We start from the raw sequence: 25,422 nt of genomic DNA, 5'->3' as shown, positions 1-25,422 counted from the left end.
GGGATCCCCTCTACTCAAATCTTACAAACAAGGTTGTGCAGCATTCAAGGCCCTATTACATGGGCCAATTTTCGGGCAATCGAGCATTCATAGAACGCTCCTTCCCGATCATTGCCCTCTGTAGACATAAATGGGGAAACGCTCATTCATCGGCTGATCCTATCGTTTATGCAGCCTAAAATATTATAGTTATCAGCAGCACATCTCTTCAACGAGACATCTTAACAGTCTCGTTGATCGGCGCTCGTTTACATGGTCCACATTGGGCCGTGTAATAAGACCCTTACTCTAGGACCATAGAATGGAGATTGGGGCAAACAAGCACCATTTCCTCCTGTCTCAGGTGGTTAGGAGCGGGGTGGCGGTGTGGCCAGAAAGGAGCCTTATTTTTATCTCACCTTCATGTACGCCCCTGTGTCAGTGGTAATGATGAGAAGGTAATTGTTTCAGATTGTGCCTCAGGCTGCAGCCCTGCAAAGTATTATAGTGTAACGGAGACAATGAAATAGTATTTATGTTTTAAATAATTAACGTCCTACAGCAGAATGATTCTCATTTTAGTCAGTACAGATTATCTGTCTATCTATCTATCTATCTATCTATCCATCCATCCATCCATCCATCCATCCATCCATCCATCCATCCATCCATCCATCCATCCATCCATCCATCCATCCATCCATCCATCCATCCATCTATCTATCTAAAGCAAAGAATGGCAGCACTGCAGTACAATACAGTGATTGTGGACTTTATTCACCTTGCAACGTTTCAGCTCACTCAATGGAGCCTTTCTCAAGCAATATAAACAGTGATTTAGAACAGGTATATATAGGAGTCACATTAATTAATATGAGGCATATTTAAAGTGTAATATGTATAATATAACAAATATACAAATGATTTAAAGTGGCAATAGTGCATCAAATATATATAATAAAATCAATAAATTTTATTCAGTGTGCAAAAAGTTAATAATATTGTAACGACCACTGATGCATCGAAGTAAGGTAATCATGGCCCCACGCTTCTACAGCGTTCTGGTAAACTCAATGCTCATACCTGCAAATGATGTGTCACTCAAAGGGTCAAAGCCCATACTAGCATTATTGCGCATGACCAGTTCCGGCGCATCCGCCAAATCGGCCGCTCAGCATCTCTAAGTTAATAATGCGTCCCTAACAACATGCGCATGCGCAGGGATGTACGTGCAGATAATGAGAACGAGAGCATACTGTAAAGGATCTGCCAGGCACAACTTCTGTGTATACGCCCATAGGTAATCAGTCTGCACCTGCTTCTATGTCTGTGAGACTGACTTCATCTTCCACCACTCAGGATGGCAGGCTTAGGAGTGGGAGAGCCTATCGCAGCCTGGCCAGACGGAGCTAGCTCCCGCCCTCTGTCTGTTTATACCTGCCTTTCCTGTTCCTCCTTTGCTTGTGATTCTTCTCGTGTGGTTTCCTGGCCCAGCTACAGCTTCTAACTATTTGATCCTGCTCCATACTGACCCTGGCTTACTGACTACTCTCCTGCTCTGCGTTTGGTACCTTGTTCTCTCCTGGTTTTACTCGGCTCGTTCACCACTCTTGTTGCTCACGGTGTTGCCGTGGGCAACTGCCCCTTTTCCCTTAGCTTGTGTACCCTTGTCTGTTTGTCTTGTGCACTTACTGAGCGTAGGGACCGCCACCCAGTTGTACCCCATCGCCTAGGGTGGGTCGTTGCAAGTAGGCAGGGACAGAGTGGCGGGTAGATTAGGGCTCACTTGTCCGTTTCCCTGCCCCCATCATTACACATACATTATATATAAAGCTGGGAACAGATAATCAGCTCTATAGAATTAGTGTAGTGTATCTAATACGGAAAGAAACACTAAGCATTCTATAGGAAAATCTATGAAATGACAAGATACCACGTGCAGCACAACAACAAATAGAGAAAATACGCATGAGTGGAGGTCATTCAGTGATGAGTCTTTACAGAGTCAACTTAAGGAAAAACATTATTTACTAGAGGGCATATAATAATAAAGTATCATATAATAAAAAGAATTTAAAAAAAAAATGCACTCCCCAATATTGCATATCAGGAGGTCTTTCGTACATAATACAAGGAGATAGAACGAACACTTAAAGGGTTGGGAGGCAAGCTAATTCACTATCTCAAGTTTCCCCAATTTGAAATCCGTGCGGTTTCAACGTGCCTAACCGGTGAATCCATTCAAGCTCCTTACGTTTCAGAAGAGCAATCCTATCACCACCCCTGTTAAGAACTGGTACGTGGTCAATAATACAAAATTTTAATTGTCGCTCCGTGTGTCCTGCTTCAGTAAAATGTTTTGATACAGGTAGGTCTAACCACTTTTGTCTAATAGTGTATCTGTGGTTGTTGACACGTGTACGGAGATCAAGAGAGACTGGTCTCACCCACGTACCAATAGCCACAGGGACACTGTAACAAATATATCACGAATGCTGAACTGCAAGTCAACTAGTGGTGAATGTCAAACCGTTTATTTGTTAGAGGGTGAATAAAACTGTCAGCCTTGATCAGCAAACTGCAATAAATGCAATACAAGCAAGGGAAACAACCCTTCTTAATTGGTCTCAGATGGGTCTGGAAGTCTCTCACTGGGACTCTCAAATCCGCTCTGACCAATTTGTCCCTCAAGTTATGTGCACGTCTATAGGAGAGAAGAGGTGGTTTTTGAAACTCTGGTACCTTTTTAAGACAATAGCCCAAAATGGGCCAATGTTTCCATATAATGTTGGAAACAAACTTACTATGTTCAAAAAACTTGGAAATAAAGGGGATCCTCCAAGAACCTCTAAAAGATTTTGTTGTGCCCAGAAGGGATTTTCGATCTAATGAGCGCACCCGTTCTTGGTGTGCGAGTGTAAGTCCCTTAGGATACCCTCTCCTCAAAAAATGTTCACTCAAAGAGTCTAGTCGATTATTGATAATTCTTTCATTGTCCACTATCCGCCTAACTTGCAACATCTGACTGCGTGGTAAAGATCTTATCATCCTACGGGGATGACAGCTGTCAAATTTTAAAAGATTGTTGCGGTCAGTTGTTTTAAAGAAAAGGTCAGTCTCAAAAGAACCATGTCCCACCTTCTCGAGAAATTGCACCTATTCAACAGACCAAGTGAGGGTAAATTTTAAAAACATTGCCAATTGTGTTCAGAAAAAGAAGGAATTGTTATAGCTCAGTCTAAATCAAGAAGACATCATCGATGTATCGCCACCACCACAGACAATATCCGAAGTTGTGCGATACATAGACACATGTCTCCTCCAACATCTCCATATACTGGAGCTACGTTCGAACCCATTGAGGTTCCACACAGCTGAACAAAAAATTCATCCCTAAAAACGGAAATAATTACATGTCAATAGGATTTTAAATATATCATGTTTAAATGTCTGGCAATCTGCCGAGTATATAGATTTTTCCAAGACCCATTTAACTGTAGCGAGGCCTGCCTCATGACCTATAGAGGTGTAAAGACTCACCACGTCGAAAGATGCTACAATTATGCTATCAGTGGGTGCAAATTTTATATCGCGTGTTTTGCAAAGAAAGTCTGTCGTGTCACGGACATACGATCTGCAATTCGTGGCATAGGGTCTCAGTAATTTATCAAGAAAAATTGTGATATTGTTAAAAATGGAACCTGTGCCTGCCGCAAGAGGGCGGCCAGGAGGTTGTGATAAAGATTTGTGAATCTTGGGCAGTGTATATAACACCGGGGTGACAGGATGAGTTACGATAAGGAATTTAGCTAGATCATCATCAATCACAGTGGATGCTTTAGCATGATCTATCACCTGTTGAATATTGCGCATTATCTCAAATTTAGGATCATATTGTACCTTTTTCTATACCTCAGTGTCCCCCAATTGCCTCAGGATTTACTCAACATAACTAGTGTCCAAGACGAGGGTAGCACCCCCCTTGTCAGCAGGTTTTATGGTGATGCTCTCTCTCTCTCTCTCGATAGGAACTTATGTCAGGCTGTGAGGTTTTATTAAAACAATATACAATGGAAAGTACAATACTGCATACAGAAAAAAATAATAGTAAAGAAAAGTAAATTTGTGCTATATTTATTATCCTTTTTGGATGATCATTGTGATTATTAAAGAACAGTAATTACATACGGCAATAGTCTGTTATAAGATTGACTTAAAAATAATCAGTTTCCCCGATGTTGCACCATAACAACAAGCCTGTAACGCTATGATCATAGTTATCTATGTGGTTGTGGTCAGAGTAGGGCTCCATTTCCCCATTACATGCCTTGTGGATATGACGGGAGGCAGATGTTGTGCCAACCTCACAATTACGATCAATAGGAGGGATGCCTGCAGGCAAACAGAACCCTTTTTCCTGACCACCCGTTAATAGTAAAGAATAAATTACAAATTTTTATTAAGCTACGTATAGCAAACAAACAGACCACATATATTGGTTTAAAACTGTCACTGCCTAGAGCTGAAGTAGAGGTAATTCACTGAAGAGATCAGCAAGTGTTGAAACAGACGAGAGTAAGTGCTGGCCGACACACAAGGGGTCAGTTACAGCCAGCAAATACCAAGTAGCTAGTCGCAAGGTAAATTCAGCTAAGGCAGGAATTAAAATAAACAGAGCCCCCCCCGACATGTTTCGCTAACTAGTAGCGTCCTCAGGGGTACACGGGGCTAATGGCGACGCGGCGAGAGAACTGATCCTCTTATGGGAATGTAAGATGACGTGGGTGGGGGGCGGGTATGAAGACAGGCCGCCAATAGAATGGGACAATACGCAGCAGCCATCAGAGGCGGCGATCCAACCAATGGGGATCGCTGTAGCTGGAGACCAATGGGAGGCAGCGGGCCGCGCAGGCGCACTGTCGGTATGGCCAGAATAGCTCAGAGGAGAGGCGCATGCGCAGTGACAGATAGCAGGGACTTAGAAAAATAAATGAAAAAAACAGAATATGACAGGTCGGCGCACGCGCCGTAGCTGTTAATTAGAACTTAGTGCAGACGCACTGTCGATTCGGTCTGGTCAGTCCAGAGTGGGAGGCCATGCGCAATAGCACATAGCAAGAACTTAGAAAAGAAGTAAAAGGAACAGAAATATGACAGGTCGGCGGGGACGCCGTAGCTGTCAGTTAAGACTTAGTGCAGGGAACAGTGATGTCCTCCGTTATAGTGTAGTAGCAGGCGCACGATCATAACTGCCAAGACAGTCCAGGTCGGCGCTTATTTCCTTATTTGTTGCACAATTGCGCCGACCTGGACTGTCTTGGCAGTTATGATCGTGCGCCTGCTACTACACTATAACGGAGGACATCACTGTTCCCTGCACTAAGTCTTAACTGACAGCTACGGCGTCCCCGCCGACCTGTCATATTTCTGTTCCTTTTACTTCTTTTCTAAGTTCTTGCTATGTGCTATTGCGCATGGCCTCCCACTCTGGACTGACCAGACCGAATCGACAGTGCGTCTGCACTAAGTTCTAATTAACAGCTACGGCGCGTGCGCCGACCTGTCATATTCTGTTTTTTTCATTTATTTTTCTAAGTCCCTGCTATCTGTCACTGCGCATGCGCCTCTCCTCTGAGCTATTCTGGCCATACCGACAGTGCGCCTGCGCGGCCCGCTGCCTCCCATTGGTCTCCAGCTACAGCGATCCCCATTGGTTGGATCGCCGCCTCTGATGGCTGCTGCGTATTGTCCCATTCTATTGGCGGCCTGTCTTCATACCCGCCCCCCACCCACGTCATCTTACATTCCCATAAGAGGATCAGTTCTCTCGCCGCGTCGCCATTAGGCCCGTGTACCCCTGAGGACGCTACTAGTTAGCGAAACATGTCGGGGGGGCTCTGTTTATTTTAATTCCTGCCTTAGCTGAATTTACCTTGCGACTAGCTACTTGGTATTTGCTGGCTGTAACTGACCCCTTGTGTGTCGGCCAGCACTTACTCTCGTCTGTTTCAACACTTGCTGATCTCTTCAGTGAATTACCTCTACTTCAGCTCTAGGCAGTGACAGTTTTAAACCAATATATGTGGTCTGTTTGTTTGCTATACGTAGCTTAATAAAAATTTGTAATTTATTCTTTACTATTAACGGGTGGTCAGGAAAAAGGGTTCTGTTTGCCTGCAGGCATCCCTCCTATTGATCATATTTATTGTACCTGCTGACTACCCAGGGTCACAATTGTTGTTTTTTGTTAACCTCACAATTACCTCCCCCTAGTGTCGTGAGCAGTACAGGATCCTGTGTGCCAGGAAACAATGTATATTATAGTCTGGGAAAGGATGATTATTAATTAGATTACTTTTAGGTTCAAAATTCTGTGCTGATTCATTTCATATTATATCTATACTATATCTCTATACCAGTAAGAACTGTGATTTTTATTTTTTTTTAAATAAAATACTTCAAATCTCGTGCATAGACATTGACTTTTAGATATACTCAGGCGAATCCCCCGTCTCTTTGTAAACTTAATCAGGTGAAGAGTAGGGATAGTAACTTATTTTAGTAACTTTTATTTTAATTTAGCCTCTCCATTTTGTCTCATGACCCGCACTCTGACCACCCAAATCCTAAGGCGTCTTATTAAATTAGGCGCATATCTAGCCATCCATGAGCCTGAAATGGAAATCTACACCAGCTACGAGCTGGTGTAGATTTCTGCTATAATTTCCGCCAGTTTCTGGTATAGAGTGCTTAATAAATTCCCGCCATAGTATGCAGAGTACGCAGTAAGCTCTTATGCTCGCTCTTTGTATCTTCATGTCTACGCCTTTAAGAAATTCATCAGCGTAGAGTTTTAAACCTATTTAGAATAAAAAGACCACAAAATTATATTCAAGGGCGGACATTCACTTTAGGCTTGAGCAAAACAACACTTTAAATAATACTTAAAGGGGTTTTCTGAGTTAATTAAAAAAAATTGGCCAATGTAGAAGAGGTGAAAAAAAAAAAAAAGAGCCATTACTTACCTCATGGATCCCCGTCGTTCCAGCGCCGCCGCTTCCGTTCCTCTCCACCACTGTGTATTGACATGGCTGCAGCGATGACGTGTCCGTATACCCACATGATCACTGCAGCCAATCAATGGTCTGAGTTAATATACGGCACAGGATTGCTTTTTTTTTTTTTTTTGTATCCCTCCTACATTGGCCAATTTTTTAAATAACTCGGAGAACCCCTTTAATTTTGTGAGACAATGCCTTGGGAATCATGGGTTTACCATATACCATGAAAAATAGTTATTGGAAAGTAGCATTTCTTTTGTCAAATTTTAACAAAGGGCGAAAAAAAAAGGATATTTTTTTTTGTTTAGCTTCATTTTAGAGCAAAACATATTGCTCAGAATAAAACTATTTGCACTTTGTCCACAAGGTGGCACTCATAAGCCAATCTTCACACCCTGTGGTCCAAAACACTGGTCTAAATCTCAGTATTTCATCCTCCAGCATTTTCACCTATCCACTGGTGTGATGAAAAATGCCGGATCGGTGGAGGTTTAACCGCTTGGACCCCCTGTTCTCTTCAGCCACAGTCGGCGGCTAGGAGGAGTTGCATGGAGTGACGGCCAGGCATGTGTGGTGCTGCTTTATTCAAATTCTTTTTGAGACACTTTGTAATATATCATATTTAAAAATACTATTGAAGTGTTGTGGCACCTGCATTCACTTAGATGGGACTAAGCTGCAGTACCCGGCACAGCTGTAGGTATTGGCACTGTGTCTGGATAAACATAGAAGTGGTCATGGCACTACAGCTAGTAGCGGACTTGTCACCTTTTCTGACATGTCTATTTTAATAAATACTTTTATTCCCCATGAAATAACAATTCTGTTAACATATTTCTTATAACGCTGTGTTGTGCAATTCATCTGTTACTCCTCCTAGAAATGTATGAATAAATTGACCACTGGGTGTTACCATTCCCCTTGTCAAAGGGGCGTGTCCCTACACAGTAAGAGACTGTGAGCACTGATTGGACATTGTCAGTTTGTGTAGGGACACACCCCCAACTTGTAACACCCAGTTGTCAGTTTATTCATACATTTCTAGTAGGCGTAACAGAGGAACGGCACATTATAGAGTTCTAAGAAAGGATGCTACAGAATTATTTCATGGGTAATACAATTATATACTAAAACTGACATGTCAAGAGACGTGACAGGTCCCCTTCTGCGGGGTTTCCACCAATCAAGCATTAATGGTCTATCCTAAAAATAGGCTATTAATGCTTTAGTCCCGGAAAACCCTTTTATTACTGTAACAAATATAACAGCATAATAATAAAAATGCTTTATGTCTTTTTCTAGCCCTGTAATAATTTACTTGTAACAATATTCTGCTCACAATTTAATATAAGCTGAATTATTTAATAACATAGAAATGAAACCTTTAAGAGAAGGCAAATTGTATTACCAAAGAGACACACTCATACATCTGATGGTGGAAACACAACAGAACAATTACATCTATGTTCATTTTTGCATTGCCTTAGGGCTTTTACAATGTAAAATACGAAAATAATATTGGTGGCCACTAGGTGGCCATAGTGAGTCTATGCTAGAAAGATAGGCACTAGTCAAAACAAAACAGGGAGAGCAGGCAGAGGACACTTCTAATCAAAGCAACACAGTCTGCAAGTGACAGGGAGGAGGGAGCCTTTCCCAGAAGCAGGATCAGCCACTGAAACTGTCCCCCCAAATAAAGCAGGGGACATCTGATGTGACATCCAAGTCACCAGTAGGAGTCACCTCCGATCTACTGATGGGGAAGTGTCACCATGAAGAAGAAGAGCCATCCAGCTCTCCAGTGATCAACTAAACAAGTCACGTCTGTCTCTTTTCTTGTGTATTTTTTTTTATTTTATTAAGGAAAAAGAGGGGAAAGAGGAAGGAAATGTACAGGCGGACCTGGCACCTGATGGCACTGTGAGGGAAGATGGCATATATACAGGTAGGTGGCATTCACACTTTTACTGATTGCTGGTTAGAACTTGTAAAGCTTTAGCCAATGAACACGTAAATGGGCACCGGCTGCAAAGGATGGGCTGTGACTGCAAGAGTAAAATCAACTGGCATATGGGAAATGGAAAAAACAGCAGGGTGGGGGTTAAGGGTGTATGGACCACTCATGGAATCAGAACTTTACATGACCTATATATATATATATATATATATATATATATATATATATATATATATATATATACACACACACACACACACACACACACACACACACACACACACGTATGTTTTCATATATATGGAAATATTAACATTTGTAGAAGTTTTACAGAGCAAGGAAAACATAAAAGTTTATTGTTTAAGTAATATATTAATTATGTATCCAGATGTAGCAGAGCTGAATATTTTATTTAGGCTTATTTTGTGCACCTAACGAAATACACAGATAATATTTGGTGATATGTCTGTAACCTGTTGCACATGACAAGCTTATTAAGCCTGCTACATTGACAAATTCAAATCAGCTACATCTGTGAATATATATGTCGTATATATGTCCCTTCATCAATCCCATAACCCTTCTTTATATATATATATATGTGTGTGTATGTATATGTGTGTATGTATATGTGTGTGTGTGTAGAAAATTTAGGATAGCAACGCAACATTGCCTGGGAGATGTATTCTTATGGAGAAAAAAATAAAATTGCAGGCAACCTTGCAACCATTGCATAAAATACAAACCTTACGTCAATTTTGCGATAGTCGTAAGGTGGCTTGTAACTTTGACAGGCGCTGCAGAATGGTAATTTTACCATGACAGGCGGTTAATTTGTGTCACTGTCATCAGCCTCCATATACTTTTCCGTGGCGCTGTGTTTATCAACGTGCGACACCTGCCCTGAGTGTCACTGTTAGGCTACATGCACATGTTACGTATTTTGCTGCGGAAGATACGCATCAAAACCGCAGCAATACCCACGAAATTCACAGGTAAAAACCGCACCTAATCGTGCGTTTCTTCAATACGTTTTTCGGTGCATTTTTTATGTTTTGATGCGTTTTTCGGCACGTTTTCACGTTGCGGGTTTTGGTTCAATTCTCCATAGTGCTAGGCAGAGACAATTCGCAAGCGGAAACGCAAGATAAATTGACATGCTGTGGATTTTAAAATCCGCACCGCAGGTCAATTTACGCGCGGAAAAATACTGCAACGTGTGCATGACATTTCCTAGAATCTGATTGACTATGCTGGGACTATATTACGCTGCGGTTTTACAGCACGTAATGCACATGGTGTGCATTGACCCTTAGTCTCCTCTAACTCCTCAGGTGCGTGGACACCCGGCATTGTTAGAAATGGTCATTATGTCTATTGCCAAGCAACAGCTAAATATATTTTAGTAATAATTACAATGATTTTTCTTTAAACTGGAGTTCCCCTTTAAGTAGTTCACCTCTAAGCAAACATACATAGGGTACAATACCAGTAATGAGAAGGTTGCGTTGCCCCTTCCTGCATCAGAGACGAGTGTGTTCCTCATCATGGGGTAAATAGGATATGACATGTACGCAGCTCAGCAGCATATTGTGGGCAGGTTGTTGTCTGGGTGAGCTTTGATGGGTGCTGGGTGCTGGGTGCAGCTGACACTTTCATTGGTTAATGCTTTAATGCAAACACTGTAGACAGTATCTGCAAAAGCAACAGTTTATGGTGTTGGCAGCAGATGTTGCTCGCTTGTTACTTGTCGGCTGCTGTGTCAGTGTCAGGTTACACTACACTCCCCATAACTGTATCCTTCTATTCTACGCTGGACGCCATAATGACACAATGCCGATTCTGTATCTGTGTGACCCTTCCATCATAAATGGGGATTATCCTGAAATAATGTGGATCACAGCGACATATTGCCAATAACTGCATGTTTTCATCATACACATACATATATTTGTTGCATTTATTTGTATCATAACTTGTGTATATATATATATATATAATATTGAACATGATACATCTATCACACTACAAAACATATAAACAGAATATACGAAGGGTCTCCACAAAGGTTTTTCTGTGGGTATGACACCTTATTCTGGATTTGTAACTGCTGTGTTGCCCCCATTGTTTACAATGCTGAGCAACTAAAAGTGGGACTATAGCTTAAGCACTGTGATTGACAGTTCATGCTGTGGTGGGAGAGCATTGCACACATCTATCCGCATTGTAAGCAAGTTGGGTTCAACCACTTCAGCCACACACATTACATAGCTCAACATGGGCTCCGTGCCAAAATGTAAATGAATGCCTCCTGCTGCTGGTTCATGCCGCCTCGAATGCCAGGACAGAAGCTTGCCCCCTACCTTTTTATGATCCGTTGAATAGTCCTGTGTTGAAGTGCCTATGGAGAGGGGGGGGGGGGGGGGGGAGCGTCTAGAAAGGTGGACAGGACCAAATTTCCTCTACTTTAAAGCCCCCATAGCAGTTTTAGGGACTGACTCTATGGTATGTACACATTTCCCATTGCTTAGAGGTGCATGAAATCAAGCATACAGCCGTGCCATCCCCATGTCGGTCCAACATTAGCAGAAGGGATAATACTATGGCATTCAGTGATCTAAAAAGTGACCTTTCCAGCATGTCTATTCTCCATAATTTTGCCCTGCTAGAGCTGGCCTGTCAACTTTATGTGTTGATCTTGGACGGCCTGCAAATATCCTTGACTTCAAATCTTTTGACCGTCCTTGGTTGGATTGGAATACCTACTGCGAGGTAGCGATTTAACTTTTTTTATTGCCCATAGTTTTGCAATAAGATGTTAGACAAGTGCAGGATTGATGTGATGCCCCTGTGTACTCTTACTTGTGGCTTAGTGTGATAGAGAGAGAAGTAGATACTAGATAGATAGATAGAGAGAGAGAGAGAGAGAGAGAGAGAGATATGAGATAGATAGATAGATAGATAAATAGATAGATAGATATGAGATAGATAGATAGATAGATAGATAGATAGATAGATAGATAGATAGATAGATAGATAGATAGATAGATAGATAGATAGATAGATAGATAGATAGATAGATAGATAGATGATAGAGAGAGAGAGAGAGAGAGAGATATGAGATAGATAGATAGATAAATAGATAGATAGATATGAGATAGATAGATAGATAGATAGATAGATAGATAGATAGATAGATAGATAGATAGATAGATAGATAGATAGATAGATAGATAGATAGATAGATAGATAGATAGATAGATAGATAGATAGATATTACAGAAATAGACAGAGAAGTAGATATTAGATAGATAGATAGATAGATAGATAGATAGATAGATAGATAGATAGATAGATAGAGAGAGAGAGAGAGAGAGAGATAGATAGATAGATAGATAGATAGATAGATAGATAGATAGACAGATAGATATTACAGAAATAGACAGACAAATAAACAGCAGAATGAGGAGTAGAGAGAAGAGGGACATATAAGAGAAAACAATCTGCTGCCTGCCCTCTCTGTCCAGGACATTCTTGGACGTCTCCCCTGGACGCCATACACCGTTGTTTGCTTCCATCTTCAGTAGAACCTGAGTGACATATTACACGGGAATACTACAGATCAGGAAAACAATATGAAGCAGGACCTGTGTGTATCTTACAGTACGCCCGTCCTCCTATACAGACCTATATATATTTTACCATCCCTTCTTCACCCATTTCTGCTTTCATATACCAGTATTTTTACAATCCCTGATGAATGGGAGATAACCAATGGGATTCTCACCGATCAGCCCATGTCTCTAGAATGATTTGAAGTGCAGTACCGGGCACATCCACACTTGTATGGACGTTGCTGTGTCTGCATGGGGCAACGGCAATCCAATAAGCACTTCAGCCCATTCATTCTGCTGATTGAAGGGGGTCCCGGGGTTTTAGGATAAGCCCCTTTTTCATCATTTTGGAGCCATTTTGGCTTCCATACCCTGTGCCTCAGGTTATTATCATACTTTTGTATGTATCCTCTTCAGTTCTTCACAAAGCCTTATTTATTTATTTTTTTAAAATGTTTTATTCAGGTTTTTCATCACTTTCCAAGCAATACAGAAATTACATGACGAGATCCAGAAAGGTGTAAAGCAAGTTATCATTGTTAGGAAAAACTACAAGTTCATAGCAAGACATCTCTGGGATCAGATACAATAGTCGTGCTTAGCCACCGCTAAGTTATTACAGCAAAACAAAACATTATATAACATAAAGAAAAAACAAAAATGAAACAACAGCTGTCTGTACAAAGCCTCGTAAATTAAATCCTATTAAAAGTAATCGGACAAAGCATACTACCAATGGTAAAAGAAATACAGTTGCTATTGATAAAGTACATGGTAGCAAGAGTATAAGAGACACCAGCGGCGTAACTTGGAAAGACTGGGCCCCATAGTAAACATTTGACTGGGCCCCCTCTACCTTAGGTGCCACACACAGCCCCCCTTGTAGATAGTGCCCCCTATAGATAGTGCCACCCTGTAGATTGTGCCATACAGCCCCCCTGAAGATTGTGCCATGCAGCCTCCCTCTAGACAGTGCTGTAGAGCCCACCCTGTAGACAGTGTCACACCCCACTTATAGATAGCGCCCCCACCTCCCCTTGTAGATAGTGTCATACAGCCCCCTGTAGATATCGCCATTAAGCTTCCCCTGTAGATAGCGCTATACATCTCTCCCTGTAGATAGCGCCATACAGCCCCTCTTGTAGATAGTGCCATACAGCTCCCCTGTAGATTGCACCATACAGCCCCCCTTGTAGATATTGCCATACAGCCCCCCTTGTAGATATTGCCAGACAGCCCCCTTGTAGATATTGCCATACAGCCCCCCTTGTAGATAGCCATACAGCTCCCCTGTAGATAGCGCCATACAGCCCCCTTGTAGATATTGCCATACAGCCCCCCTTGTAGATAGTGCAATACAGCCCCCCTGTAGATAGTGTCATGCAGCCCTCCCTGTAGATTGCGCCATACAGCTCCCCTGTAGATAACGCCATACAGCTCCCCCTGTACATAGCGCCATACAGCTCCCCTCCTGTAGATAGCGCCATACAGCCCCCTTCCTGTAGATGGTGCCATACAGCCCCCCTGTAGATAGTGCCATTCAGCTCCCTGTAGATAGTGCCATTCAGCCCCCCTATAGGTATCGCTATACAGCCCCCTGTAGATAGCGTTATACAACCCCCCTGTAGATAGCGCCATACGCCCCCTGTAGATAACTCCATATGCCCCTCTGTAGATAGCACCTTACAGCTCCCCCTGTAGAAAGCGCCATACAGTCCTCCCTGCAGATAGTGCCATATAGCAACCCCCCCTATAGATAGCCCCACATAGCGACCCGAAAACAAATAAAACAAAAAATTCATACTCACCGGGATGAACGGAACGAATAACCGCTGACGGGAGCCACCAGGCATGGGGGCCCCCCGTAGCAGCCGCTATAGCTGCTACAGCGGTAGTTACGCCACTGGGAGACACGTGAGTCTTGGTACACAATCAAGTAAAAATAAAAAGTTGGGGGTTGAGAAAACTAAATCAATGAGAGATTGGGGGAGCCCCCAGAAGAATTCTTTATTGATGCCCCATGGTATTAGTGAAACATGTATGCATGTTAGGGTCCTTTTACACAGCCCGACGTGGGCCATGCAAATGAGCACAGATTAACGAGATTTCAGCGATTTCACAAGGAGCTATGTATGGGGACGAGCGATCGTTACTACTCATTTCGCTCATCCTCATACATTTCTTTCATGTCGGCAGCACGTCTCCCTGTTCACACAAGGAAATGAGCTGCCGACAACGATAATATTTTCTGCTGCATAAACGATACGATCAGCCCATGGACGAGTGTTTGCTTGTTCATCAGCTGATCGTTTCCCTGTTTACACAGGGCAATGATCGGGAACAAGCATTTGTGAACGCTCGTTTGCGCGATAATTGGCCCATGCAAACGGACCTTTAGTTCTAGCAGTTGGAGGTAGAGCAATAAATCGTCCCCATATTGTAAAGAAAAGTTTCACCCTGTGTTCCTTGTGTCGGGCGACTTCTACCCAGTCAATCTTCATAATGAACGAAAATGTATCTAGGAACAACTACGAGGAGGGTGGTAGCGACGGTTTCAAAACTTGAAGTATAGCTTTGGGAACCGCAGCAAAATTGAGTATTCTAATATTTTTCCTGGAGATTATATGTTTCCACCTGTATATATATAACAAAAAATAGCCCATGTATATATGATAGAACGGCTACAGTCTCCCTATCGAACAACATTAAAGAAACCTCGTGTGAAATTTTAACACGGTGGTACCTTACTCCTGATAGAATAGCCAAATTGTTCCCAGGTAGTTCTGATACTTGTTTTAGAAACTGTGGAGAGAGGGGCACTATGGCCCATCTTTGGTGGTCCTGTCCAGTAGTACAGGCTCATTGGAAAATAATAGAACGTCTAATTAATTCTAAATTACATTTACAAATCAAATTATCCCCTTGGTCGTCGTTGCTGAACGCAGACATTCCTGATATACCTAAACAAAGTAGAAAATTAATCTCACATATTCTATCAGCAGCCAAATGGACAGTAGCTATTAGATGGAAATCCCTAACTATTCCATTTTTGAGGACGCTGAACAAAATTAAAGAGATACATCAATTTGAGAAAATAATTAATATTCTCGAAAACAGACTTCCAAAATGTGAAGCCCAGTGGATAGGTTGGTCCTCGTAAAAATAGCTTAAAAAGGCTCTGTCACCAGATTTTGCAACCCCTATCTGCTATTGCAGCAGATCGGAGCTGCAATGTAGATAAGAGTAACGTTTTTATTTTTAAAAAACGAGCATTTTTGGCCAAGTTATGACCATTTTTGTATTTATGCAAATGAGGCTTGCTAAAGTCCAACTGGGCGTGTTTAAAGTAAAAGTCCAAGTGGGCGTGTATTATGTGCGTACATCGGGGCGTTTTTACTACTTTTACTAGCTGGGCGTTCTGACAAGAAGTATCATCCACTTCTCTTCAGAACGCCCAGCTTCTGGCAGTGCACAGACACAGCGTGTTCTCGAGAGATCACGCTGTGTCGTCACTCACAGGTCCTGCATCGTGTCGGACGAGCGAGGACACATCGGCACCAGAGGCTACAGTTGATTCTGCAGCAGCATCGGTGTTTGCAGGTAAGTCGATGTAGCTACTTACCTGCAAACGCTGATGCTGCTGCAGAATCAACTGTAGCCTCTGGTGCCGATGTGGCCGACACGATGCAGGACCTGGGGCAGGAAGTGAGTGACGTCACAGCGTGATCTCTCGAGAACACGCTGTGTGTCTGCACTGCCAGAAGCTGGGTGGTAACGAACAGAAGTGGATGATGCTGATTCGTCAGCATCATACACTCCCATTCCTAACGCCCAGCTAGTAAAAGAAGTAAAAACGCCCCGATGTACGCACATAATACACGCCCAGTTGTACTTTTACTGTAAACACGCCCACTTGGACTTTTGCAAGCCTCATTTGCATAAATACAAAAATGGTCATAACTTGGCCAAAAATGCTCGTTTTTTAAAAATAAAAACGTTACTGTAATCTACATTGCAGCGCCGATCTGCTGCATTAGGAGATAGGGGCTGCAAAATCTGGTGACAGAGCCTCTTTAAAGACTTTTTTGTTAGATTATGTGAATCATTTATACATGAAAGAACTAGAATCTTTACTAAAGATAGCTGCACCAAGTTTTGATTGTTCTCGTTTTAGGTTTTGTTCTTCCTTACTAGATTCTAATACCTCGAACATGATATTCCAACTTCACCTAGAGACAAACATTTACCGAGTTTTACTACATAATAATGTAGGAAGAGATTACATGTTTTTCACTAGCACCATACTCATATACACATATATATTTTAATATATCGTTATATAATTACCATCATAAGGAAAATTTTCTTTTGGTATTCCTGCAACATATGTTTAAGTATCAATCTGTCTCTCAATGTTTCCTACTGAGAATACTATCATAGCTCTGTGAAGCTATATCTGCTCCCGACTTGTGGAAATGTCTACTGATTTATCATGTCTTTTTTGTCAAATAAAGAGTTAAAAAAAAACAACTAAAAATAGCCCATGTAGAATTGAAAGGAGTGTTGGCCTCCAGGTGTCGAGGGACAAAAGCATGGGACTCGACCCGGAAGTTTTTAATTTGCGGACATTCCCACATGCAGTAGTAGAGAGATCCTCTTTTAAAACATCGGGAGGTCATGTACAGTCTCCTTCAATAACCTCGTGAAGGGGAAAGGTATGCTCTATGTACAAGTTTGAGAAGCATATCTAACGGAAGGGACAAAACGGAGAGATTCGTCAATGGACTCGAGGATGACCGAGGGCGTGAGATCGGAATCTTCCAGACTCCATCAGTTTAAAGGGAACCTGTCACCAGCATTTCACCTACTAAACCAGCAATACCTGGTGGAAGTGGGTGAAAAATCATTTTTATGTAACCTATTATTCTCCTCTAGGTCGGCTCTGTACCTTTAGTATTCTATTTTTTTAGTGTTCCCATGCTCTATGCTAATGAGCATAAAAGAATCATATCTTCTTTGGAAAAGAGTCATATCTTTATTCCTCAAGCCTTTCCGAGTTAAGCCCGCGCCTCCTTACTTTTGATTGACAACTCCTCACCTCCCCCCAGCACACACGAAATCCCGTGCTTACGCATCAATGTCTTGTTCCGGTGCATGTGCACAACGGGACACCACAGCGGCGCATGCGCAGTAACTAGATGTGAAGTCCGGACAAAGTAGGGAAGGGTGTTGTACCATACATGGTGGGCGCATGCGTGCTATCTCAGACAAGATTTCAGCATTCAGCGCAGGCCAGTTTTCGGGCCTACGAAGAGGAATGAACGAGACTGACGGATTATTGAGATAAAAGGTGCAAAATGTTTGCAGACCGTTATTTACTGTCAGAGGAGAAGTTTAGGAGAAGGGATTTCACCAATGAACTATTGACAGAAGCGGCCAGCGAGGGCTGAGCAGAGTTCAATAGGTGAAATGCTGGTGACAGGTTCCCTTTAATGAAAACTGGGTTTTAGAATAATCTATTGAAGTGTGAAGGAACTTGTCGTGGAATAAGTACTTTACGTGATAGGGTAGTTATAAAGAGGGAACAGAAAGGGGAAGACCAGTCCAAGTCGTAAGATTACAAAGCACTTTTCCTATATAACTTTGTGTTTAAAGAAAATTAAAAAAAAAGTTAAGTGAGTGTTAGGGAACTTGTCCTGTAGTTCAGGATCTTTTTTCGTGAGTGGTTTGTCAGTTGGTGTATGAGAACAATACCTTGTCGTTTCCATAAGTGGAATATTTGATGGGTGTCACCATGTTGGAATTGTGGATTATTTGTCAAGAAGAAGAGCATGGGATAGTGAGGGTGAAGGTGTTTGAGCGTTCTCATTTTGCTCCATGCTCGCCACGTGATCAGTAGGGGTATAAACGCACCGTCTCAGGTAGTAAAGCATAAAAATAGGTAATAGGTCAAGAGTTGTATCAGTATGGATAGAGCTGAATTGTGTCCAATCTGTAACATTTCTGGCCAATGCTGCTAAATTAGACCATCTAATATTGGGATATTTAAGACTTCCATTAAGTCTGGGTTGTTGAAGGATATCCTGGCTCTTCTGCCACCCCCAAATGTATGTCTGCTATAGGTGGTTGATTCATTTTTCATCTTGTGGTCGCAAATAGATTGGTAGGGACTGTAATAAGTAGAGTAAACCAGGGAATTCATACCAAGGAAGGTTATCAAACTTGGGGTTATTCAGTTTAGAAAAACGACTAAGGGGCGATCTAATTACAATGTACAAATATATAATTGGACAGTACGGAGAACTTTCTAATGATCTTTTTACACCTAGTCCTGTAACAAGCCAAGGGGGCATCCTCTACGTGTACAGGGTAGGAGATTTCACCATCATCACATACGGTGATTACTTTATTGTAAGAGCAGTCAGACTATGGAGCTCCCTCCCACAGGATGTTGTGGTGGTTGATTCTTTGAAGTTCAAGAAGGGCCTTGATGCCTTATTTTGAAAACCCATAATATTAAAAGTTATGGGTACTAGATTCTGTAGATGGGACGTTGAGCCAGGGATTTTTTCTGGTTGCTGTATTTGGAGTCGGGAAGGAATTTTTCTACTAATGAGGAAATTGCCGTCAACCTCATGGGGGTTTTGCCTTCCTCTGGATCAACACGGTGGGATTATAGATTGGACTTTATGGACCTGTGTCTTTTTTTAACCTTATCAACTATGTAACTATGGATTATTGTCCTTCCCAATGAACGATAAAGCGAAATACTTCCAAGTTTATAGAGTACTCTCGAGGTTCTGAATGTAGTAAGCAATATTGTGATGGTATAAGCATTTCGGTGAATATCAACTCCTAAGTAACATAATGATTTGTTACACCATATAAAGGGGACAATGGAAGACCATTCAGGTTTAGTGGGCCCTTTTAATAGTAAGGCTTCGCATTTATCCAAGTTCAACGTATAACCTGGGAGGGCGCCTAAGGATTGTATTTCAGATAAAAGAGGAGCCAGATGTTGTTTTGCGTTTGAAAGCATGACAAGAAGGTCATCTGCGAAAGGGCGCAATACTTAATTATTTGATACCCACCTGTATGCCTTTAAATGTATGGGATGTTGTAGAGGATATAAAAGGGGATTAATGGAGAGTCGACTAAAGAGCATGGGTAATAGGGATAATAGGGTACAATCCATGAATGAGGTTTGTTTCTCATTTATCAGTAGAGATGTGCTAGTTCGTTAATGTACAGTACAGTATATGTAAGAGATAGCGGAGAATAGTAGAGCCAAAGCCCCTCGTGTACAAAGCAGTTGACAAAAATGACCATGAGACACTATCGAAAGCGTTTTCAGCATCCATACTAAGCAACATGGAGGTCAGTTGGTGTACTTCTCTTGCTGATATTGTGACCGCTATAACCACTCGAATATTTCTTTCTGAGTCTCTGTTAGTAATAAAGAATAATTGTGATGGGGGAGGCTCTCGGCACACACATACTTGCCACCCTCCCTTCTACCTCCATGTTCCTTCTCCGCAAACTTCGTATGGGAACCAAGGTCAAAGATAAAACATACGAAATCAACATTACTTGTATTAGAGGAACAATGACTTTCCTATTCACTACAAAAGAACCAAGATGGGAACTCCAGACAAGATGGCTGCTGCACGAAACTAAATCATTTAAACATTATTATCATAATCACTTTCACATAATACATATCTTAGTAATTCGGCATGCTGCTTGACAATTCATAATGTAATTTCATACAGAGAATATAAGCAAATAAACCATCCTTCACAAGCCTTATTCAGATTTTTGTCAGATATTTCCCATCCCTATCTCTCTTGCTATGTGATATATTTAAGTACTGCTCTATGTAACTCATTTGATATATGGGTCACCTTTTCAAGCTTTTGTAATATATTCGACTTTATCTCAGGACCTCAGTCCCCTTCTTCTGTCATCCTTCATGTAGCTGTACCTCATCCAAGTATTTTCCGTGCTCAATATTTCAGTTGATGGAACATCTCTTCCAAAATATCTGCAGGTCCGGGAGCAGCTCTGCTCTATGTAGTTTTGCCAGCACAGAATGCCAGACGGCACAAATGCGTAGCGCACGCGGCTATCAGACTAATCAGAGAAGAGATTGGTCCATGTAGAGACTAATTTGACCTGCTGTGGTTGCCAGTTATAGTGGTTAATACCCTGTACCTTGCTCTTATTATGTTTAGAGTTGCTCATCGCTTACCTTCTGAATTGTTTAACTATGCTATTATTTTGTGACCTGCCAGAAATGCTGATCTCTGTTTCTGACTTTTGAAATTGGCTATTAGTTTTCATGTACTGTGTTCAGCTTCTGAACTTCTCTGTTCTGGCTATTTATTTTTCCTACATTTTTGCTGTACTTTTTAATTCTACACTTGACTGATCCTGACTCATCTAATTGTCGCTATCAGAAACAACTTTCTCCACTACATTCTCTGTCTCACCCCACATGGAGAACTAGTTACCGGAGAATCTGCTTTTCTTTTCAGAAACAGCACCACTCCTGTACATCGGTTGTGTCTAGTATTGCATCACATCCTGATCAAGTTTTTTCTAATATTCAACAGACCCTTAAATGGGTATTCCCATCTTAGACATTTATGGCATATCCATAAGATTTGGCATAAATGTCTGATAAAGGCAGGTCCCAGCTCTTGGACGCACACCTGACCCGACCCCGTTTTGCCTGGTGTGGCGGACACGGACCACAGATTCCAGCAGCTCTCTCCACTTTGTTCAATGGTGGTTACGGAAGCAGCAGAGCAAGCGCTGCTCAGCTGTTTTTGTAACTCCCAAAGATTAGAACGAAGAGAGCTGTGCACATGTGCTGCAGTATCTCCACTAATCCCCGTCTGGAATCTGTGGCTAGCGACCACCACTGACAAATCACTGGTCCGGTGACTCTTGTTCTTGGTGTAGGTGCCGGTCCCAGAGCTATCAGACATTTATGGCATATTCTGTGGGTATGCCATAAATGTCTAAGATGAGAATACCCCTTTAAAGTTCTTCGGCTAGTACAAAATCCCAAAGCAAAGTTGTGGGAAAATTGGTTCCTACATGTGAAATGTAAGATTTGGTTTAACCCCTTCGGGAACCAGACACTGTACATTTTCTTACTTCATGTATCCCTCCTCCTCAATTCTCCTTCATGCTTTTTCTTTCACATTTCACGAGTTCTTTTCCGCATTTGCTGTTTCCCCACCTCCCATCATTAACCATAATTTCTATACCACACTTGTTCTGACCTTCAGTATGTTTTTACTCTCCATTTTCCTCTTACACGTCTATCCTATAAACCATTTTTGCACCGTTTTTGTTAGGACCATCTCTATTATTCTTAGCCTTTATTTTACCTATACTGTATATGAAGGATTCTATGGTATAATCTAGTAGCGAGCACATACTTAGCCATTGCTACGCAACTATCTCACTGTAATCAAATGTAATCTAATCTATCTGTGGGTCTGGAATATCAGTGCAGCACACGCACAGTCTGCCTAGCATTGATAACCAAAGACAATGATTGTAAGTATTCCTATAGCATCTAGAAATTGGTTGAATGTCATTGATTATATCATTATATCCTATGGGGAATCGATTTGTTGACAGCTGATTACCTAATAATAATGAGATTAAAAGTAATATTAAGAACATATATTCCTATATGCTAGAACTATTACGACATTGACTACCTAGTGGTTTACGTTATTATATATCTGACCAGGTCATCTTATTAATGTTGATTCTCTTTAAGAAACAATGTCTCTTTGTGGGCAGATAAAGAGGGTGCGTATGATTGTAGGATTGGCAATAAGCTTGGCTTCCCATCTTTATAATGGATTCTACACATACTTTAGCCACATAGGGTTCAGGATCATGTACATGTTGGGTTTGTACTTTCTACCTTGTTAAATTGGGGATGTTTCTAATGTAAATGGGTCCTGGGATATAAAGTACACAGATCTTAACCTGGTAATCTCTATAGTTTATATCAAGATATTCAGAGCCAAAGTTAATTCAGAAATAGAATTTGAGAAATGTATCATTGTGAAGGAACAGTAGATACAAAATAATCATAAATCATCCTTCTACGTTATCTATAATGTAATAATGTATAAATTTATGATCTTCATAATTATAGGGTATTATTACTTTGTATCGGTTCTTTCTTTCTGTTTATTATCATGTTGATATCTACAATGATATTACATAGAGCCGTATATTTAACAACTTCCTTCAATGTAATTATAGCGTTATTGTTACATTGTACATTTTGGGATCAGATATTTACTTGTATCGATATTATTTATATTATATATTATTATATATAAAATTATATAACTGCTATCTGGCATAAATAGCTGGAGCAAATTTGTGGTCTTAAGTATATTATAAGGAGTATTCTCTATGTAGAGTTTAAAAGGGTTGTCCACAACCGGACAACTGATTACCTATCCACAGGATAGGTCATATGTATATGATCGGTGGGGGTCCGACACCCAGACCCCGCATGATCAGCTGCTCTGGCTGCCTCCCTGCACTGGATGTTGTGAATGGTATTTAGTAGTCTGGGCCGGAAGCAGATGGCTCCAACCACTGCATAGCGGCCGTGCTGCAGAACTGCTCCTATTCACTTGAACCAGAGCCATCTCCTCCCGGCATGGACGTCCGGTGCCAGAGGCAGCTGGAGCAGCTGATCGTTGCGGGGTCGGACCCCCAACCGATCATATACATATGACCTATCCTGTGGATAGGTCAACAGTTGTCCGGTCGTGGACAACCCCTTTAACACCTTCAGGACTGAGTCATATTTTGATTTTTAATTTTTGTTTTTCACCCCCTGTCTTCCAAGAGCCATAACTTTTTATTTTTCTGTCCGTAGAGTGGTGTTATGGCTTATTTTTTTGTGGGATGAGTTGTGGTTTCTATTGGTAGCATAAAGTACCATATAATTTACTGGGAAACGGAAAAAAAAAATATTTACGGGCTGAAATTGGTAAAAACTGATTACATCCATTGTTTCTTGGGTTTCGTTTTTACGCCTTTATCTGTGCAGTAAAAACAACAACTTGACTTTATTCTGTGGCTCAATATGATTATGGTGATACCAAATTTATATAGGTTTTTTTATATTGTACTACTTTTAAAAAAACTTTTTATAAATTTGTTTTATGTTTTTTGTTTCACCACATTCTGAGAGCCATAACTTTTTTTTTTATATATTTTGGTCGATTGGTGTGAGGGCCTATTTTTTGCAGAATGAGCTATAGCTTTTATTCGTACCATTTTTTTGTACATACAACTGTTTGATCACTTTTTATTAAACTTTTATTTAGAAGAAAGTTGACCAAAAAACTGCGATTTTAATTTATTTATTTTTTACGGCGTTCAGGTGCACGTTAAATAATGCTATATTGTAATAGTTCAGACTTTACGGACGCAGCAATATAAATTTTGTTTACTTTTACTTTTTTATTTTTTACATTACTTTAGAGGAAACATTATTTTTTAAGTTTTAATATTTTTTTTACTACAAAAAACTGTATTTCACTTTTTTTTTACACATTCTTTTAGTCCCCCCAGGGTACAATACACTGCAATACTAATGTTTTGCAGTATATTGTAATTTTTACAGGATTCTGTTAACAGAGGCGGAGTGAAGGCAGTCCTTTCATTAGGCCCCTGGGCTGGCATGACAACTATTGGCACCCCAAGATTGCATTGTGGGGGCTCTGATGAGTTGTCAGAATTGGCCGTCCCCCTCTTTTTAACGTCTCAAAAGCTGCAGTTGCAATTGACCACAGCATTTGAGGTGTTAAACGGCCAGGAAAAGCGCGATCGCTGGTTTTGGCTGTTAGTCCTGGGTGTCAGCTGTAAAACACAGCTGACACCCGCAGCGAATAGAGCGTATTCAGTGCGTGAGCGCACTCCATACATCACCCCCTGCCAATTATTGCTAATGGATAACTGGTGAGACTTCTAGTTCTTCATAGCTTGAATCAAAAGTTGCCGACCCTCAGATGCAGTCCATGCATTGTGATAAATGTACACATATTTCACGTACCCTCTCTAGAAATCCTTGTTCAGATGTATATAGGCTGACAGATTTGTATTAGAGATGTAAACTGAATTGGACTTTTTCCACTATAGAAACTCGACCCATGACCATGACCATGACCCGGAGAATGTAATTTATAGACAAGTTCTTACGCACATCCACATATTATTGAGTTTCTTAATAACGGCACATCTTTTCCTCTTTACGGTGCATGAGCCTTGTATGTCATCCCTCTTGTTTCAAATCTCTTATATCGAAGGACTTTTAAATAACCTTGCCAATAAGACAAGACGGGCTCGGTGAGAGGCTTGTATCTACTATGATTAGATTTATGCCCACGAGCCCTGCTGGGGATTTGATAAAGCAATGTACATCCAGAGGAGTGTCTGAATTTTTTTCTTTTTTACTTGTTGCAAATGCCGAGGGCTCACAAGAGGATTCATATGTGGCGTCTGATTCTCTGTCTCCCAGGAGAGGTGAGAGGGTCTGCAGCCGTGCCATCCTTTTCAGATGTTACTATGGTTACAGCCTCAGTTAATTTCTAAGCTAAAATCTGTCCTCTGATGGAAAAACAATACAGCAATCACCCATCCCTTACTACTAGACCGTGTACGGGGAAGTCAAGTCCATCACACGAAGGTCACAGGCTACAGTGACAACTTCCTAAGACTGAACTACAAAATCCATCCTGAACCTCCCATCTGT

The 25,422-nt window shown here is 41.3% G+C and overlaps 1 protein-coding gene across 2 annotated transcripts in view; it reads left to right on the top strand.

Annotated features, from left to right (window-relative positions):
* The first annotated feature begins 8,623 nt into the window (after positions 1–8,623).
* The window catches only part of SYT17 (synaptotagmin 17), a 78,469-nt gene continuing 61,670 nt past the window's right edge, over positions 8,624–25,422 (top strand). For both annotated transcript variants that reach the window (XM_075830177.1, XM_075830176.1), the window contains exon 1: positions 8,624–8,985. In XM_075830177.1, the coding sequence (XP_075686292.1) occupies positions 8,971–8,985 (15 nt within the window). In that variant the 5' untranslated portion in view covers positions 8,624–8,970. The remainder of the gene's footprint in view (positions 8,986–25,422) is intronic.

This window comes from Rhinoderma darwinii, chromosome 6 (genome assembly GCF_050947455.1).
Source record: "Rhinoderma darwinii isolate aRhiDar2 chromosome 6, aRhiDar2.hap1, whole genome shotgun sequence".
Lineage (NCBI taxonomy): Eukaryota > Metazoa > Chordata > Amphibia > Anura > Rhinodermatidae > Rhinoderma > Rhinoderma darwinii.
The sequence above is the reverse complement of the archived record's forward strand: the minus strand, read 5'-3'. Positions and strand labels throughout refer to the sequence as shown.